The sequence below is a fragment of the Lipophrys pholis genome (genome assembly GCF_963383615.2).
Source record: "Lipophrys pholis genome assembly, chromosome: 18".
In the NCBI taxonomy this organism is placed as follows: Eukaryota; Metazoa; Chordata; class Actinopteri; order Blenniiformes; family Blenniidae; genus Lipophrys; species Lipophrys pholis.
In genome coordinates, this window is record NC_137646.1 from 18533704 (window position 1) to 18547163 (window position 13460).

The 13460-nt window shown below is 42.8% G+C and overlaps 1 protein-coding gene across 3 annotated transcripts in view; it reads right to left on the reverse strand.

Moving 5' to 3' along the window:
* Positions 1 to 482: 482 nt before the first annotated feature.
* usp53a (ubiquitin specific peptidase 53a) overlaps positions 483 to 13460 on the reverse strand; it is a 32497-nt gene continuing 19519 nt past the window's right edge. For 2 of the 3 annotated variants that reach the window (XM_080486524.1, XM_080486525.1), the window contains 7 exons: positions 12855 to 12998; positions 11636 to 11782; positions 9192 to 9966; positions 8376 to 8440; positions 2784 to 2850; positions 1977 to 2692; positions 483 to 1887 (listed from right to left, as the gene is read on the reverse strand). In XM_080486524.1, the coding sequence (XP_080342650.1) occupies positions 1811 to 1887; positions 1977 to 2692; positions 2784 to 2850; positions 8376 to 8440; positions 9192 to 9966; positions 11636 to 11782; positions 12855 to 12998 (1991 nt within the window). In that variant the 3' untranslated portion in view covers positions 483 to 1810. The remainder of the gene's footprint in view (positions 1888 to 1976; positions 2693 to 2783; positions 2851 to 8375; positions 8441 to 9191; positions 9967 to 11635; positions 11783 to 12854; positions 12999 to 13460) is intronic. The other variant, XM_080486526.1, reaches the window with a different exon arrangement.

Below are 13460 nucleotides of genomic sequence, written 5' to 3' on the forward strand. Positions count from 1 at the left end.
GCTCTTCTCATTGTTTATGACCAGCTAGTGGACCACTATGAAGACATTATGCTTTATTACAGCACAACTTTATGTACGAAGTTGATGCTTGTGTTGTGATTAAAGATTAAAGATAACCATACATGAGTGGAAACCAAGGAGTCAGAGCAGTTTGTGTGGTTTATTTGGCAGAAATAAATCGAAGTTTGAAGCCATTTGGAATCATCAAAACTGTTTCAACTCCTACTGGTCAATAAAAGCACATATTCTGCCTTTTTAAGTGAATATTCAAGAGCTTGTGTTTGATATTTAAAGGTGCATCTAAGATTCATGACAGCAGGGGGCGGCAAAATACCACATTTTCCAGCAATCGCTTCACAAAAGTCCTGCAGGCTTTAAAATATGATTGATTGGAAAAACAGCACAGTGGATGAAAATCAGCCCTGCTATACTCCAGATATTTAGCTTTTCTCTACAAGAAAGCACAACTTGCAATTGAGAGTAATTAAAATTGTTTATTTAACCATAGTTAATCAATAAAAATAAAATAAAATGTTACAAAATTTATTTAAAATCAAACAATTGTACAAATCACAGGTCCATTTTAATCTTGCCTTCACATAGAAAAATACAAAAGGCACTGTGCATTTGTCTGTTGCATATACAAAACATCGAAAATAGTATACAACATATTATTAATAACCCACTCAAAAAAACAAAAAAGCATGTGACATGTCCAGATCCTACAGGAGCCGACTGAGCATTTAAACAGGAGCTTATTTTAAGAAATAACCCAAAGGTGTCGATCCTTGCAAAGACAAAAATAAAAGCGCTGTAAGGAGTGTGAAAATAAAGAAACAACAGTGTAAAGACATACAAAACACAATAAGTACACAGAAGATGGGATATGTGCAGTGTGCATGAGGAGATACAAGATGTGCGGTGCACTTTTCCTTCCGATTCAGCAGCCAGTTTTTCATATTCACTTCAAAAACCCGCCAACACCCTCGCTTCGCTGCTGGTCGGAGATATTTTGGCTTGGGAAACTTTGACAGTGGCAGAGGAAAAGCTCAATATGACGTTGGTTCTATGCAGAGGCCATTAAAGCCTGTGTACAAATAAAGAATCTATATTTGGTAGCTTTCTCTCTTCGTTCAGCTATTCTGCAAAGATGTCTCAAAAGAAAGAAAGAAATGGGCGTCCTGGAGGTTTATATTCGCACGGATCCCTGGGATCCATTTTTAAGTCGTGCCAAAAGTGTGCCCAAGATGTCAAAGTTCTCTCCGGAATCTATAATAATAATGCAGGATCTGACTTCAGGTGGAACTTCTTGCATACTTCACAACCCAGCCCACAGAAATGCATTTATTTTTTTCAGAAACAGACAGAACTAGGACAGACACCTCATAACACTGGGAAAAAAAAAAAAGAAGAGTAGTCAAACAAATAAAAACGATTCATGAGATGTGCGAGAACCGGAAGAAAAGAGCGTCCTTTTTTCATGAGTGAAGTAAATCTCTTAATCTCTTGTGTGCTAAAGTGGCTTTATGTGACACATTCTTTACTAACATTACCCTTTTGAACTCCAACAATTCAGCAAAAATATAAACTTTCTTTTGTACCTTCCTGGCATTCTGTACTGTGCAAAGTTACTATTCAAAGCCGTTTGTTAGCCAGATAGCTCATTAAAGACACCTGCCTTGTGTTTTACAATCTCTTTGGCGTCCAGTTTCATGTCCAATCTACACGAGACGCTCCACGTCCCAGTCGGGAAGAGTCACGTCGTACGGCATCTCGTCGCGTGGCCACTGAGAATCCGCCCGTGCGTTGATCATAGGAAACCATGCTCATCGAGTCCTTTTGGAGTAACTGGATTCCACTTTGCAGTAGTCTTGGTCGTAGAATAGCCTGCAGTAAAAAGATAGACATCGACTGACAGGACGAAATTGAATGAATATGCGTTCAGTTCAATTACAGCGGAGGGTAATTTGGGATACCTGATTCTACTCTGCTTCTCGACGGCTCCTGGGCTTGAACGTCCGGTAAAGGGAGCCCCCTCCCTTCGACATCGCTCTCCCCCGATGACGTGTGCTCCTCGCCTCTCATGTACAAAGCAGGCCTCCTGTGGTATTTGGCCCGGTAAGTGTCTGTCATACAGTTGTCTACAGAAAAGTAAGTGGTGGGAAGAACCACGTCAGTCAGGGAGGAGGAGTCGGTACCGTCGTCGTGCCCGAGCTTGGGGCTGGGTAACCTGTCGTCGCTTTCGCTGGCCGAGAGGTCGTTCCTGTCCTGGTCCGACGACCCCGACTTTGAGCTGGCGTCGGATGAAAGCCTGTGCTCGGCAGGCGTCTCGATCCACCGCCGGAGGGTGTTGTGGGAGAACGGCGACAGGCCGTTTCTGGGTTCATTGCGGGGGCTGGACCGTGCTGGCACCTCTGGTGGCAGCGGGTCGGCGTGGCTGCTGCCGAAAGTCTTGGGGGGTAAAGGTGGGGGGTGGTTGTGCGAGAAGGGCTCTCTGTGGCCGCTGCCGGCGTCTTCTTGTTCTGAGAAAGGTCCGGTGAGGTCGTCTGAGCTGTTCCACTCGGAGCTGCTGGTCTTTGCTAAGTAAGGAGGCACGGGGCTCACCGGGCTGCCGTCCACATCATCCTCTTGTTCACTGTCCAGACCTTTGTTCCTCTCCAAGATTCCAGGAGTGTATCGAAAGGCTCGTCTTCTGTCACAGAGCACAAATAAACACATTAGAAATGTACCAACACTCGTGACAGACTGACTGAAAGATTTCCTGAACGGTGATCAGTTGTTACCTTTGTATGGGCTGACCAGACAGGATGCTGGAGTCTGGCAGATCAGGAGACTTTCTTCCGTGTTCATCTAGACAAGAGTGAATTCTTATTAGCACCTTGACTGGAAAGACACGGATTTGCAAATGTGCGGTCATCGCTGCCAGACGGTCAAAAAGAAAGCCAGGTAACATCTGTCATGGGTTTATTATTTGAACATGGCTCCAATGTTTTTTTTCTTCCTGTTTGTCTCTCCAGCAAAGACATGTTATCTAACTGGGGTCACGATGAGGCCCTCTGCCTGGCGCTGGGGAGAGGAAGTATCAAAGCAGCTCGTCTGGCAGAGCGCCCTCAGGCCCCCTGTGTCCCACTCTGGCTGTCTGATCCAGCCAAAGAACGTGGCCCCTCAAAAGGGAATTCAAGTTCATATCCAGGCCCCGTTAGTGTTCAGCTAATAAAACAATAAGGACCCTGGGTGAACTCTCACTGGTGTAGAAGCTTAGTTTAGAAAATTAAAAAAAGAGATTGGGGGGGGGGGGGGGGGGTGGTATAGTTAATAAACTTGTTATGGCAGGTCATGCTTTGATGACTGAATAAAGCAGCTAAAACTCTGAGGTTATGATAGATTTTTCTGCCAGATCAGCACAAACTCATTTAGAAACAGGTCCAGGGGTGGGCGCTGGCTCAGACCTTTGCCAACATGGCGGGGTGGGTGTGATTTACAAAGCCTGGGACAGACAACAGCTGACTAACAGGGCAAGAAGGAGAGTGAGGACCATCTGTGATGTGTCAGCACCCCCCACCCCCCACCCCGTCTCTCAAAGCATTAGTGGCCAAATCCTTTGTGCTGGCATGCAATTACGCTCGGGTCAGACTCCAGACTTTAGATCCCCTCCACAACACGATTGCGTTTTTAAGCTGCTAAGTCCATGTGGCAATTCACAATTTGATGCCGCTGATCTGCAATGTTGGCAAGCAACTGTAACAATATCAGTCTATAAAACACACACAAAAAAAAAAAAAAAAGAGATGCAGTTTACAATGCCCCCCCATCTTTATACGTGCACTGTTGCCAAGAGAAAAGCTTGGAGGAGAAAGGAGCTGGGGAACAGTTGAGCAAGACGTGTCCCGTAATGTTAAAATCAAGTTATTTCGGACTACATGCATCTGGTAATGACTTAAACCCCATCGACAATTTCAGGTAAATCAGCTGCTGAGGTTTACGACCTGGCTGATTTCCATTGAATACTCTCTTCAGGGGAATTTTGGTATTACTGCTAAAGCTGCAGACACCAGCAAAAAACAGATGTAACTCCAAGAGTCCTGCTGCGTTTACATGCCCTACTGCACTTGGCTGGGAACCCTCCATGTACGGCATTGTGGATTAAGACGGCATTCAACGCAATCGAAACCACGCCGAGCACAATAAAAAAACTCCCCGGCATTCCCACGTTAACTGGAAAGCATTAGGTGGAGTTGTTAAACTAAATTAAAGAAAATTAAGCAGTTTTATAAGTGAGCATGTTAATTGACAATCATGTGAATAATCAGCGGCACGCTGAGTTTTACTACTCCTATATAAAAGGTAAAGTACGTAAGATTTAAGAAATTCCCCTTCTGTGTGTTGGGTAGTGAAGGAGAGTAGTTGTGGCTCCCAGCTGGCGCTCACTCAAAGGTTTTACACTGTACCCCCGCCTGCGTTGGGTTTTCCACTTTGTCTGGTGTTTGAAACCTGTCCTGTTATATTGAGGAGAAACTGAACAGCGGACCAGGTCACTCCCGAGTCTGGACGAGCCTGCTGACTTCAGTAGAAATCTCTTCACAGTGGAGAAAAGGACTTGCCGTCATGTCAATTAAGATTCATTTGAAATATATTAACGATGAAATGAAACTATCGACTCATACCAAAACCCATTGTTACACAACACATGATATATTTTAATTTGTTCAAAAATGCTGTGTTTTTGTACACTATTAACTTCAGGTGGCGCCATTACAGCGTCTTCTTCGTTTATGAGGTCAAGATTTACGCAACAGATTCGACACCTTTTCTCAGAGTTGCTTTTAAAAGCCATTTTCACTCACTGCTTTATGCGTTTAATAGGTCATTCAGAAAACAGGACGGAAGTTCGTCCCTTCTCCCCTTTCTGCTTAAATGTCAAGAAATTTCAAAAGAATAATTATAGTGGGATCTCCATTCAAACGTTATTGAGGACATTTATCTGAGGAAAACAGAGAAGTCATCCGACATCATTTCAATTATTCCAACTGCCAAAGTTTGACACTCCCGCAGGAAATAGAAAATGTGCCTCCACACAGAACCCTAACTAGGTTTTGAGAAATTGTACATGCAAACTTTCCCCAGCAGCCCTTTGAAGTTTTGTTGATGTGACACAAAATAAAATTTCAGTTTTAAGGCTGTCAAGTGGAGATGAGTGTTTCTCTGTGTTATGCCATCTGGGGTACTTAAAATTCTTCAACATCAATAATAAGTGTGCGCATATTTGCAGTTCAGGATGTCATGAGGACCTGAACCAGCGTGTGAGAGGAGGAAGAATGAACCTATGGAAGAGTGTGTCCTCTGCACTCAAAGTCCAGAACATTTTAAAACTAATTATTCAGAAGTTGCTTTATGAATAAGCCATCAAGGCTCACAGTATAAACTTTTGTTTATCCCATAGTATTAACACTTATTATCCAGTTTACTGGCATCGATAGGCCAGCAAAGCAGAGAAGCAGCATCTCTGGCAATTATCACGGATGCCCATACACTGCAGATCAAGTATGCAAATAAACACAATGGAAAACAAATCGATTCCTTCGAGGTGAAATTTGCTGACTCAACGGTTTGGTTTATGAAGCCCTAACAATGAAAATGATAGGGTCATGTACAAGTAGCCAGAACTGATTCCAGAGCGAGTGTCATAGGACTTGCGGACGAGGTCTGCAGGAGCTGCAGGAACCAATCAAGATAAAGTGGGAGAAAAGGTTTGATAGTAGGCTGAATCATTGCCTGTCTCGTGTTCTCTCCCTCATGCTACAAATTAACACAAGGATGACCATCTGTGGTGAAAACGTCCACTGTGCTCCTCACAATCTGCCCTCCCACCTGAGTGTGCTTTTCAGAAAGGATTTGAGACTTTAATGGACTACTGGAAGCTGCTCCGGCTTCACCGAAGCTGCGGTTCATGCCAGACTACCGCCACTGAACTCCGGCCAAATTGAGTCTGCACACATTTACTGCAGCTTGTCAATACAATTTGCAGGCAGCAGGGAGTAAATATCCTATGCTGATATGAAAATAGCTGCTGGAGAATAAACCTAAAGTTTGAGATTTGAAACTGATCCATTCAGCAATTTGGAAGATTCATAGGATCGTTCAATAACTTAAAAAGGGTAAAGGAGAATTATGATAATACACAAATTCTGCTGCGGCTAATTTTTGAACTAGTCATAAATGTTACAATCCCACAAATCAAAATGGGCACAAGTGAATGAATCAGAGCAATTGTCTTATCTGCAGACAGTCATAACTTTTAAAAGACACTAGGGGGCAAACAGCTCGAATGAATGAATGAGCTTTTCTCCCTTCATGCTAAATGTCTATTATTTGCACAAAAGACGCCTGCACAAGTGATATTAAATGTACAATTTGTCGTATTAAGATGAGCAATATGCATCCTTTAAAAGAATTTAGGTAACAAAGTCTAAAGAGACATTGCAGCAGGAAAAATCATAACCACCGTGTCACAAACGAGGGATTTTTTTTAAATGAATCACTCAACATGTGCCAAGTGACTCATGTGAAAAGCCTGGCGACGCCTCTTTTTACCCGACTCGCCACACTTGTGTTGCAAGTTATATTTGACTTTGAATAAAACTTAAAGGGAGATAAAACTGCAGCTGCTGTTTCCCCGGGACTGTGAAATAACTGCAGTGTGATAAAAATGGCATTTTATTTGAGTCATGTTTGAATACCACCTCCTGACAGGTCCGGTCATGGTGTTTTCCACATGGCTGAGCACAGCTGGGTGGCCCCTACAAACTCACTCATCTCCCTCCCCCTTCCCTTCCAATTTGGGATTAACTCGGCGTGTATTATGGAGGGAATTAGCGAGATATTTGTTCATTTAAAGTATATTTCCCTCTTTATTCTGTGCTGATGCTCGGTAGCAAGCATGTGCTAGATATAAAAAGTAAAAGGCGGGAAAAAAAAAACCCACCAGAGAACTACTCATGCCACCGTATCTCCGTCCATCCCATCGAGAAGATGAATAAAAAGTTATGGCAAATTCACAACATGACTCATCGTTGGACCTCAGAGTTTTTATTCTTACAAAGCAGTTTTATTTTATCTTGAACAGCACTTGTGTCCAAACTGATCTTGCAGTATCGTAGATCTGAGCGTTACTGAACTTCCTACTGAAATAATCCATTATTCATTGCATTTATGTGGTTCTTAAGGTTGTTTTCACAATTTTTTTTATTTATTTATTCACCATTTGAAAAAAGATAGCAAACAGAATATTTAAAAACAAAAACAAAGCTCAGCTTTTTTTTGCCACTAAAACACAGTCTTAACATTGAAAACATGTTTGCATGTGTGATTCCTCCTCTGGGCCCATGTATATTTCACTGCGTGCAGCATTACATAAACTTCAGTCAGGGGGGAGAAAAAAAAGGGAAAAAAGGTCATGGCCAGTCAGCGAGCACACTTATTTCCATACAGTATCCCTTCAATCAGTCTGTGACCTTAACGGCAGTGATGGAACAATAAATCAAGGAAATTGCTGAGTACTATCTTAATGTTTCAGGTCCTTGCAACACACGGAAGTCTATTGGGAAGAGGAAATTTCTTAAATGTCAGGGCCATGCCTTTGTGGGAGACAGACGTTTCCATCAATTTCCGCTATGTAACACGGAAAGTGTACATTTATTTTGCACGTATGGAAATAATGGCAGATAAATCAAGTGTTCCTATCGGGCGAAGAACTATATTTGGTAACTTCAGAAGCTAACCACAGATAATAAATACCTGTCATTAAATAAAGGCATATCTCCTTCCTGCCAGTGCATCTGATTGATGCATTTAGCTTAAAAATTGAGGGAAAAAAACCTCCATGCATACAGTATTTGCGCGGCACACATGGGGTCCATTTTTCACCCTACACTCACTACATTTAGAAAGTCATACATTAATTAGCCCACATTTCAGTAGAAAATCCATTATACAGTGGAACAGTAGTGATCGGGAGCATATAACAGAAGTAAGGGCAACGTGGTCCGAGGACCACATACGGTCTCTGTCCCTATTCTTTGAAACTCTACAATCCATACATTAGAAGTAACTTTAACCACACTGTAGGTAAAATACAGAATTGCAATAAATCTTCCACAGATCTGAGTTCAGTTCCCACTTTTCTTTTTAGTGCACTGTCGGTCACAGTTCTGCCTTTTGGAGGTCAGTATGAAGTCAAAGTTCCTGATAAAGCATTGCTCATCACTAAAAAACTTTAACTGTCATTTACTTTTAATCTATATAGACTTGGACCTGCATGTTTTGAAACATGTGACTTTTCTCCCCCCAAGAATTTCACTGACGGCCCAGTTACTTACCAGCAGAAAACGTAGAGGGAAACATGTCGGGCATTAAATCATCACTTCTTCTAGGGAAAGGATCCCTAAAATACAGAACAGATTAAATTAGATCTGCAGTGAGGATCGCCACGAGATAATAAAAAGATATTTTGTCACAAATTGAAAGGAACTCTAATCCGCTTTGAGCAAAAATAGGAAACTAACCCCTCTGACCGCTGCCTGATTGCGTATCGTGAAACTGAACAGTGGTGTATTTTGGAAAATCCGAGCATTATTGCAATGATAGCCATGTACAAACATTTCCTTGCAGCAAACTATATAAAAATATAGAATATAACTCTTAAATACTCCACAAAAGTCAGGCCCTTAAGCCTGGTCAAAGAACATCTGGACCAATAATTGAGGCGGCACTGTACTAATATGGTGTCAGCAGACAAGGCTTGAATAATGCACAAGCAGTTCACAAAGTCAGCTTTCTGTTCGCTCTCTCTCTCTCTCTCCCCGACTACAGGAGTTGTCAGCTAGTTGGGATCATTATCTCCAAACAACACCTGCACTACAAAGCCAACAAATGGCAGCCCAGCATAATAAGGTTTGCCTATCTGCCTTGTGTGCGTTTATGTTAAAATGGGTCTTGCTATTCTTAGAACAGTTTGTTTGTAATGCTTAATTATTTAGAAATGGCAGCACTTTTGAGACTTAAATGAGGCGGGCACAGGGGATGACAAGGCAGCATTCTGACACTGGCATCACACAGCAAAAACTGTGTCAGCCTGTTCTGCATCATACTTCGGGGCACTGAGCTGTGGCGCACTTGCTGACAGACTGCTTTACCTGATCTGAAGCAGCTCGGGTATAGGACGGAGGTCCTTGGACGAAAGGCTCTCCACAACAGGCGAGTCGAGATTTGCCGAGCCATTGCTGAGCCTGTCGCTGCTTTCGTATCCAGACTCAGTCCGTTGGATCTTCCAGTTGTCGTTGTGCACTTTCAGAGTGGCCAAGCCCTTTGACCCGTCCTTGTCACTGTAGCCTCCTCGGCTGTCCGAGTCCAGCGAGCTTCGGCTGCCCCCAGTTTCATTCCTCTGCTCGTCCTCGTAGATGGTCATCAGGCTCTTGGGTTTGCGCTCTTCCCGGCCTCCCCAAGTAAACTCTCGGTCTCGGCCTTGTTCGTGGTCACGTGAGGGCGACTGGCTGCTCGGTCTTCTTCGAGGGCTGTGCTGCGTTCGCTCTTCATTTATTGAGTTTTCGCCACCGACTGCACTTAAAACGCTGTCCACGTTGAGCGCCTCCCGCATGGGCTTCCATGGACGACTGGGCCTGTTCCTGCTGTTGGTTCCGTTTCCAGAACGGTCTCGGGAGTCCTGGCTGCTGTCGGTGTCATATCCATTGGACTGCTGCTCTTGCCTTCGGCTGTTGGGCACACTGGGCAGAACTTGGACCCTGGACTGAGAGCGGGAGGAAGGCTCGTGGAAGGACCGGCCACCGAGTTGTGGCGTTCGCTCGGTTCGAGTGGGACCTTTGCCCTGGCTGCTGTAAAGTCGACCCTCGAGGTGTTGCTTGAAACCATTCTCTGGAGGGGAAACGGAGCGGGAGTAAGTCCTGTCGTGACCTGAGAACAAGAACAATTAGAGAATAAACTGTATTCAGACAAGTTATTTTAAGTTTGACAGAGAAGACATGTTAATTATATTAATTTCAACATGTGCAAGTATACAGTGTAAAGGAACATGTTTGTTAATTTATATCTCTATGTCCAAAAATGGACTTTCAATTTCACACCCACGCCAAGTGAAAGCTGTGATGAAGATCACAGCAGTTAGAGAGAGAGGGAAGGGCATGACAACAACAGAGTTACAGATATTTCTGTCTTTAGATGACAGGAAGGTGTAAATTACAGCCACCGGGAGTCGATTTCCCTCCGTGGCGTGGGCACAAAGGAAAGTCAGCTCAGGTACAAACATACATACATACAGAACCGACAAAATATCAGTGTGGTGTGTTTTTTTCCATCTTTGTATGAATAAATATACGTGTTTGTTGAATGGACAAGAGATACAGGTATAATATGGTGTCCAAATATAACGTCAATCATTGAAAAAGAAATAGTTTTCCACTGTTATATCTTTATAATTTTACACAATTGCCTTTTAGTAAAAGATGTTTTTCTCTTTCTTTAAAGTGTTTCCTGCATAAAAGCAACACATGTATCCTGCAACTCTCACTCAATTTAAATTGTAAATATTGTCAGTCCACATTCAGATTGCATGCATGTTATGGAAATCACCATCAAAATTGCTGGGAAAATGTAATCTGCTGTAACGGAGCATTTGAGAGTACAAAAAGTGAATTTAATACCACATATAACTGTCAGTCCCTGGAAATGAGGCAGCAAGAGATGGAGTCCCTGTTGCTGTGGATTTTGCTGACTGTGTGCAACAGTTAAATCACCTCAAATATGGTTGTCTACGTTTTTTGCTCATATATATATATATGATGCCGGTGTAGTTGGAAGACTTTCTGATACCAGCTTAATCTTGTCAACAGTACAGGCTGTGGATCAATTTCTGAAATTGGTGTGTCTAAATCAATACTGCAGAGGATCATCTTGAGATACCGCAGGCTTATCTCACAATTTGACGTAAGCAGCAGAGTTGCTTAAGCTTTGTTTCTGATTTACACTACTTACTGTAGTATCCCATTTAGCCTTACCATTCATCTGAACAGTGACACTGGCCCCTTTTATCTTGCTGCATATGTTGATAATCAAAGCTGTGTACTAAAACAAATTACTGCCACTAACACGGTGGATTTGATGCTCGCTAATCTCCTTACTGGGATCTAATTGAAAGTAATGTACTGAAGAAGAAAGAAATGGAACAAATCTATCTGTGCACTGATTAAAAAGAACACACTGAATTTGTGAGGGCTACAACATGAAAGACTTTGAATTGGGGATTTTATTTCCAGGTTCAATTAACTAGTCCAGTATTCATCGCAATGTTGGTTTGATCTGCTTTGTTTGTGCTGTATTTGTTAATATTGACCACAAAGAGAAGAACCAATGGCTCAGACTATGATAAAGAGAGAGGGGGATCAAGGCAGACTCGAACAGACGTCAGGACTTAATCCCCTTTCTGACACATTGCTCCCAAACCGAGGGTTACATAAGGGCCGGGGGGAAGTGAAGGGATAGCCTTTTGTATCATAATGCCTGACAATTCCCATGTGTATGTGCTGTCTCCTTCCATGGATCCACACAATATGCTTCTGCTACCAACCTCTGTAGCGTGACTCCAGCCTCCGTTGACCGCTCCTATCAGGCTCTCTTCTGGTTGGATGCATCCCCCGCACTTCTCCAACTCTCTGGGCAACTTCCCGAGAAATTTCCCTGAGGCGACTCCTGGGATCGTTGGTTCCAATTTTCACTTCGGTGTTTAAAAAAAGAAAAAAGAAAAAAAAAAAAGCACAAAAGACTTCAGGAATTTGACACATCCTCTAACTACTAAAGAGCCAGATTGGCAGTATATCATTCATGCTGACCTTTTAAAAAAATATTTAGAGCCTTGCTGATTCAGGTGGGGATTTCCACCATTGCCGACACCATTAAAATTATTTTTAACCCAGTGTAACATATATATATATATTATCACTACATCCTTTTCCTTGTTACCGATTTCTGACTGTCCCCAGCAACCCCAAGGCACCGAGCAGCTGCTGAGCGTGTAGAAGGGGCTGAACTTTGCAGCACAACATTGTGCTGACGTATACGGCGGATTTTCTACTATATATGCAGGGAAGACAGCAGGGTAGGAAGATGGCATTATGGAGGCTTGACTGTATTGTCTCTAGGCAAGCACATACTTGATGTGACGCCTCACGATATGATAAACCAGAACTTAATCACACAGATTTGGCTTTGCTGTGAACAACTGCTGACTTTTCACTTATTGCAGCCTCCCTGTTACACACTACAGATTAAGGAAACCTCATTCAAGGATGCTCACAGCTTTGTCATCACCAGACAGTACATGTTTAAGTATTCACCCATCTTCACAGCACTGCATCTCTATTCACATTCTCCTCTCTGCTTAAGTATTTGGCAGCTCTTTGTGACCTGACTCCGCAACGAGGGTCCCTAATCCCTTCTGTACTAGTAACAGATTTAGTTTTACAGCCCGAGACATTTAATTATCCATCTTTCTCTTGTTGTTATGCCAGATCTGTGCTCGTCACCAGCCTCCAAGGACAAAAATATTTACAAATTAAGCATCTTTCAAGGTTAAAAAAGTGCATGACTCATGCAGAGCTTTTTTTTTGTTCACGGCAAAAAGTAGTCAACAACCACATACATTTGAACTCCTACGACTAATCTGACTAATGTTATTTTTCTATTTCAGTGGAAACAAATATGAATACTTTACCAAACTTTAGAACTTCTGTAAGGTTGTCTTCAACCTGTTGTTCCATTCAAATATATGTACATAGTCTTTCCCTCACCTGGTCCCCGTCCTCCACCGGTCTGAGCACTGCCCCGGCTCAAGGTCGAAGAGCTCTTCTTGTGTTGGTCTTGTCCCAGCAGAGCATTCAGATTTTCTCTGGTGAGTTCCAGCTTCTTTGGGGCTGAAACCGGAGACTCAAGGCCTACAGGGAAAAGTGAAGCAGGAAGTCTCTCAAGCTTAGGTATTGCAGGATTGTCCTCCGCTATCACAAACTCACTTTTGACTTAAGTCACAGAAAAAAAACCAACTAAATACTGGTAAATAAACAGACTGCAATCGAAAAGAAGAATGAAAATTGAAATGGCAAAATCCACACAGTGTTCATCGTGATTTTTTTGAGTATCATCCAGTTTAGTCGGGAACCCTGTCAGCTCTGATGGGCAGTGAGCGGCTGCTGCAGCTTGGACCTGGGGCTCGGCCAGCATGCAGAGCTGGAGGAGGATCTTTAAAAGGGATAAAAACCTCCCCAACCACACAAATCCAGGGATATATAATCCCAGGAGCAGAGATATTCAGCTGTTCTTATCAACATTTTTTTTTATTAGTGCCTGACAGCAACAGCAATAAAAATATTAGGTTTTATACATATGAGAAAAATAAAAGG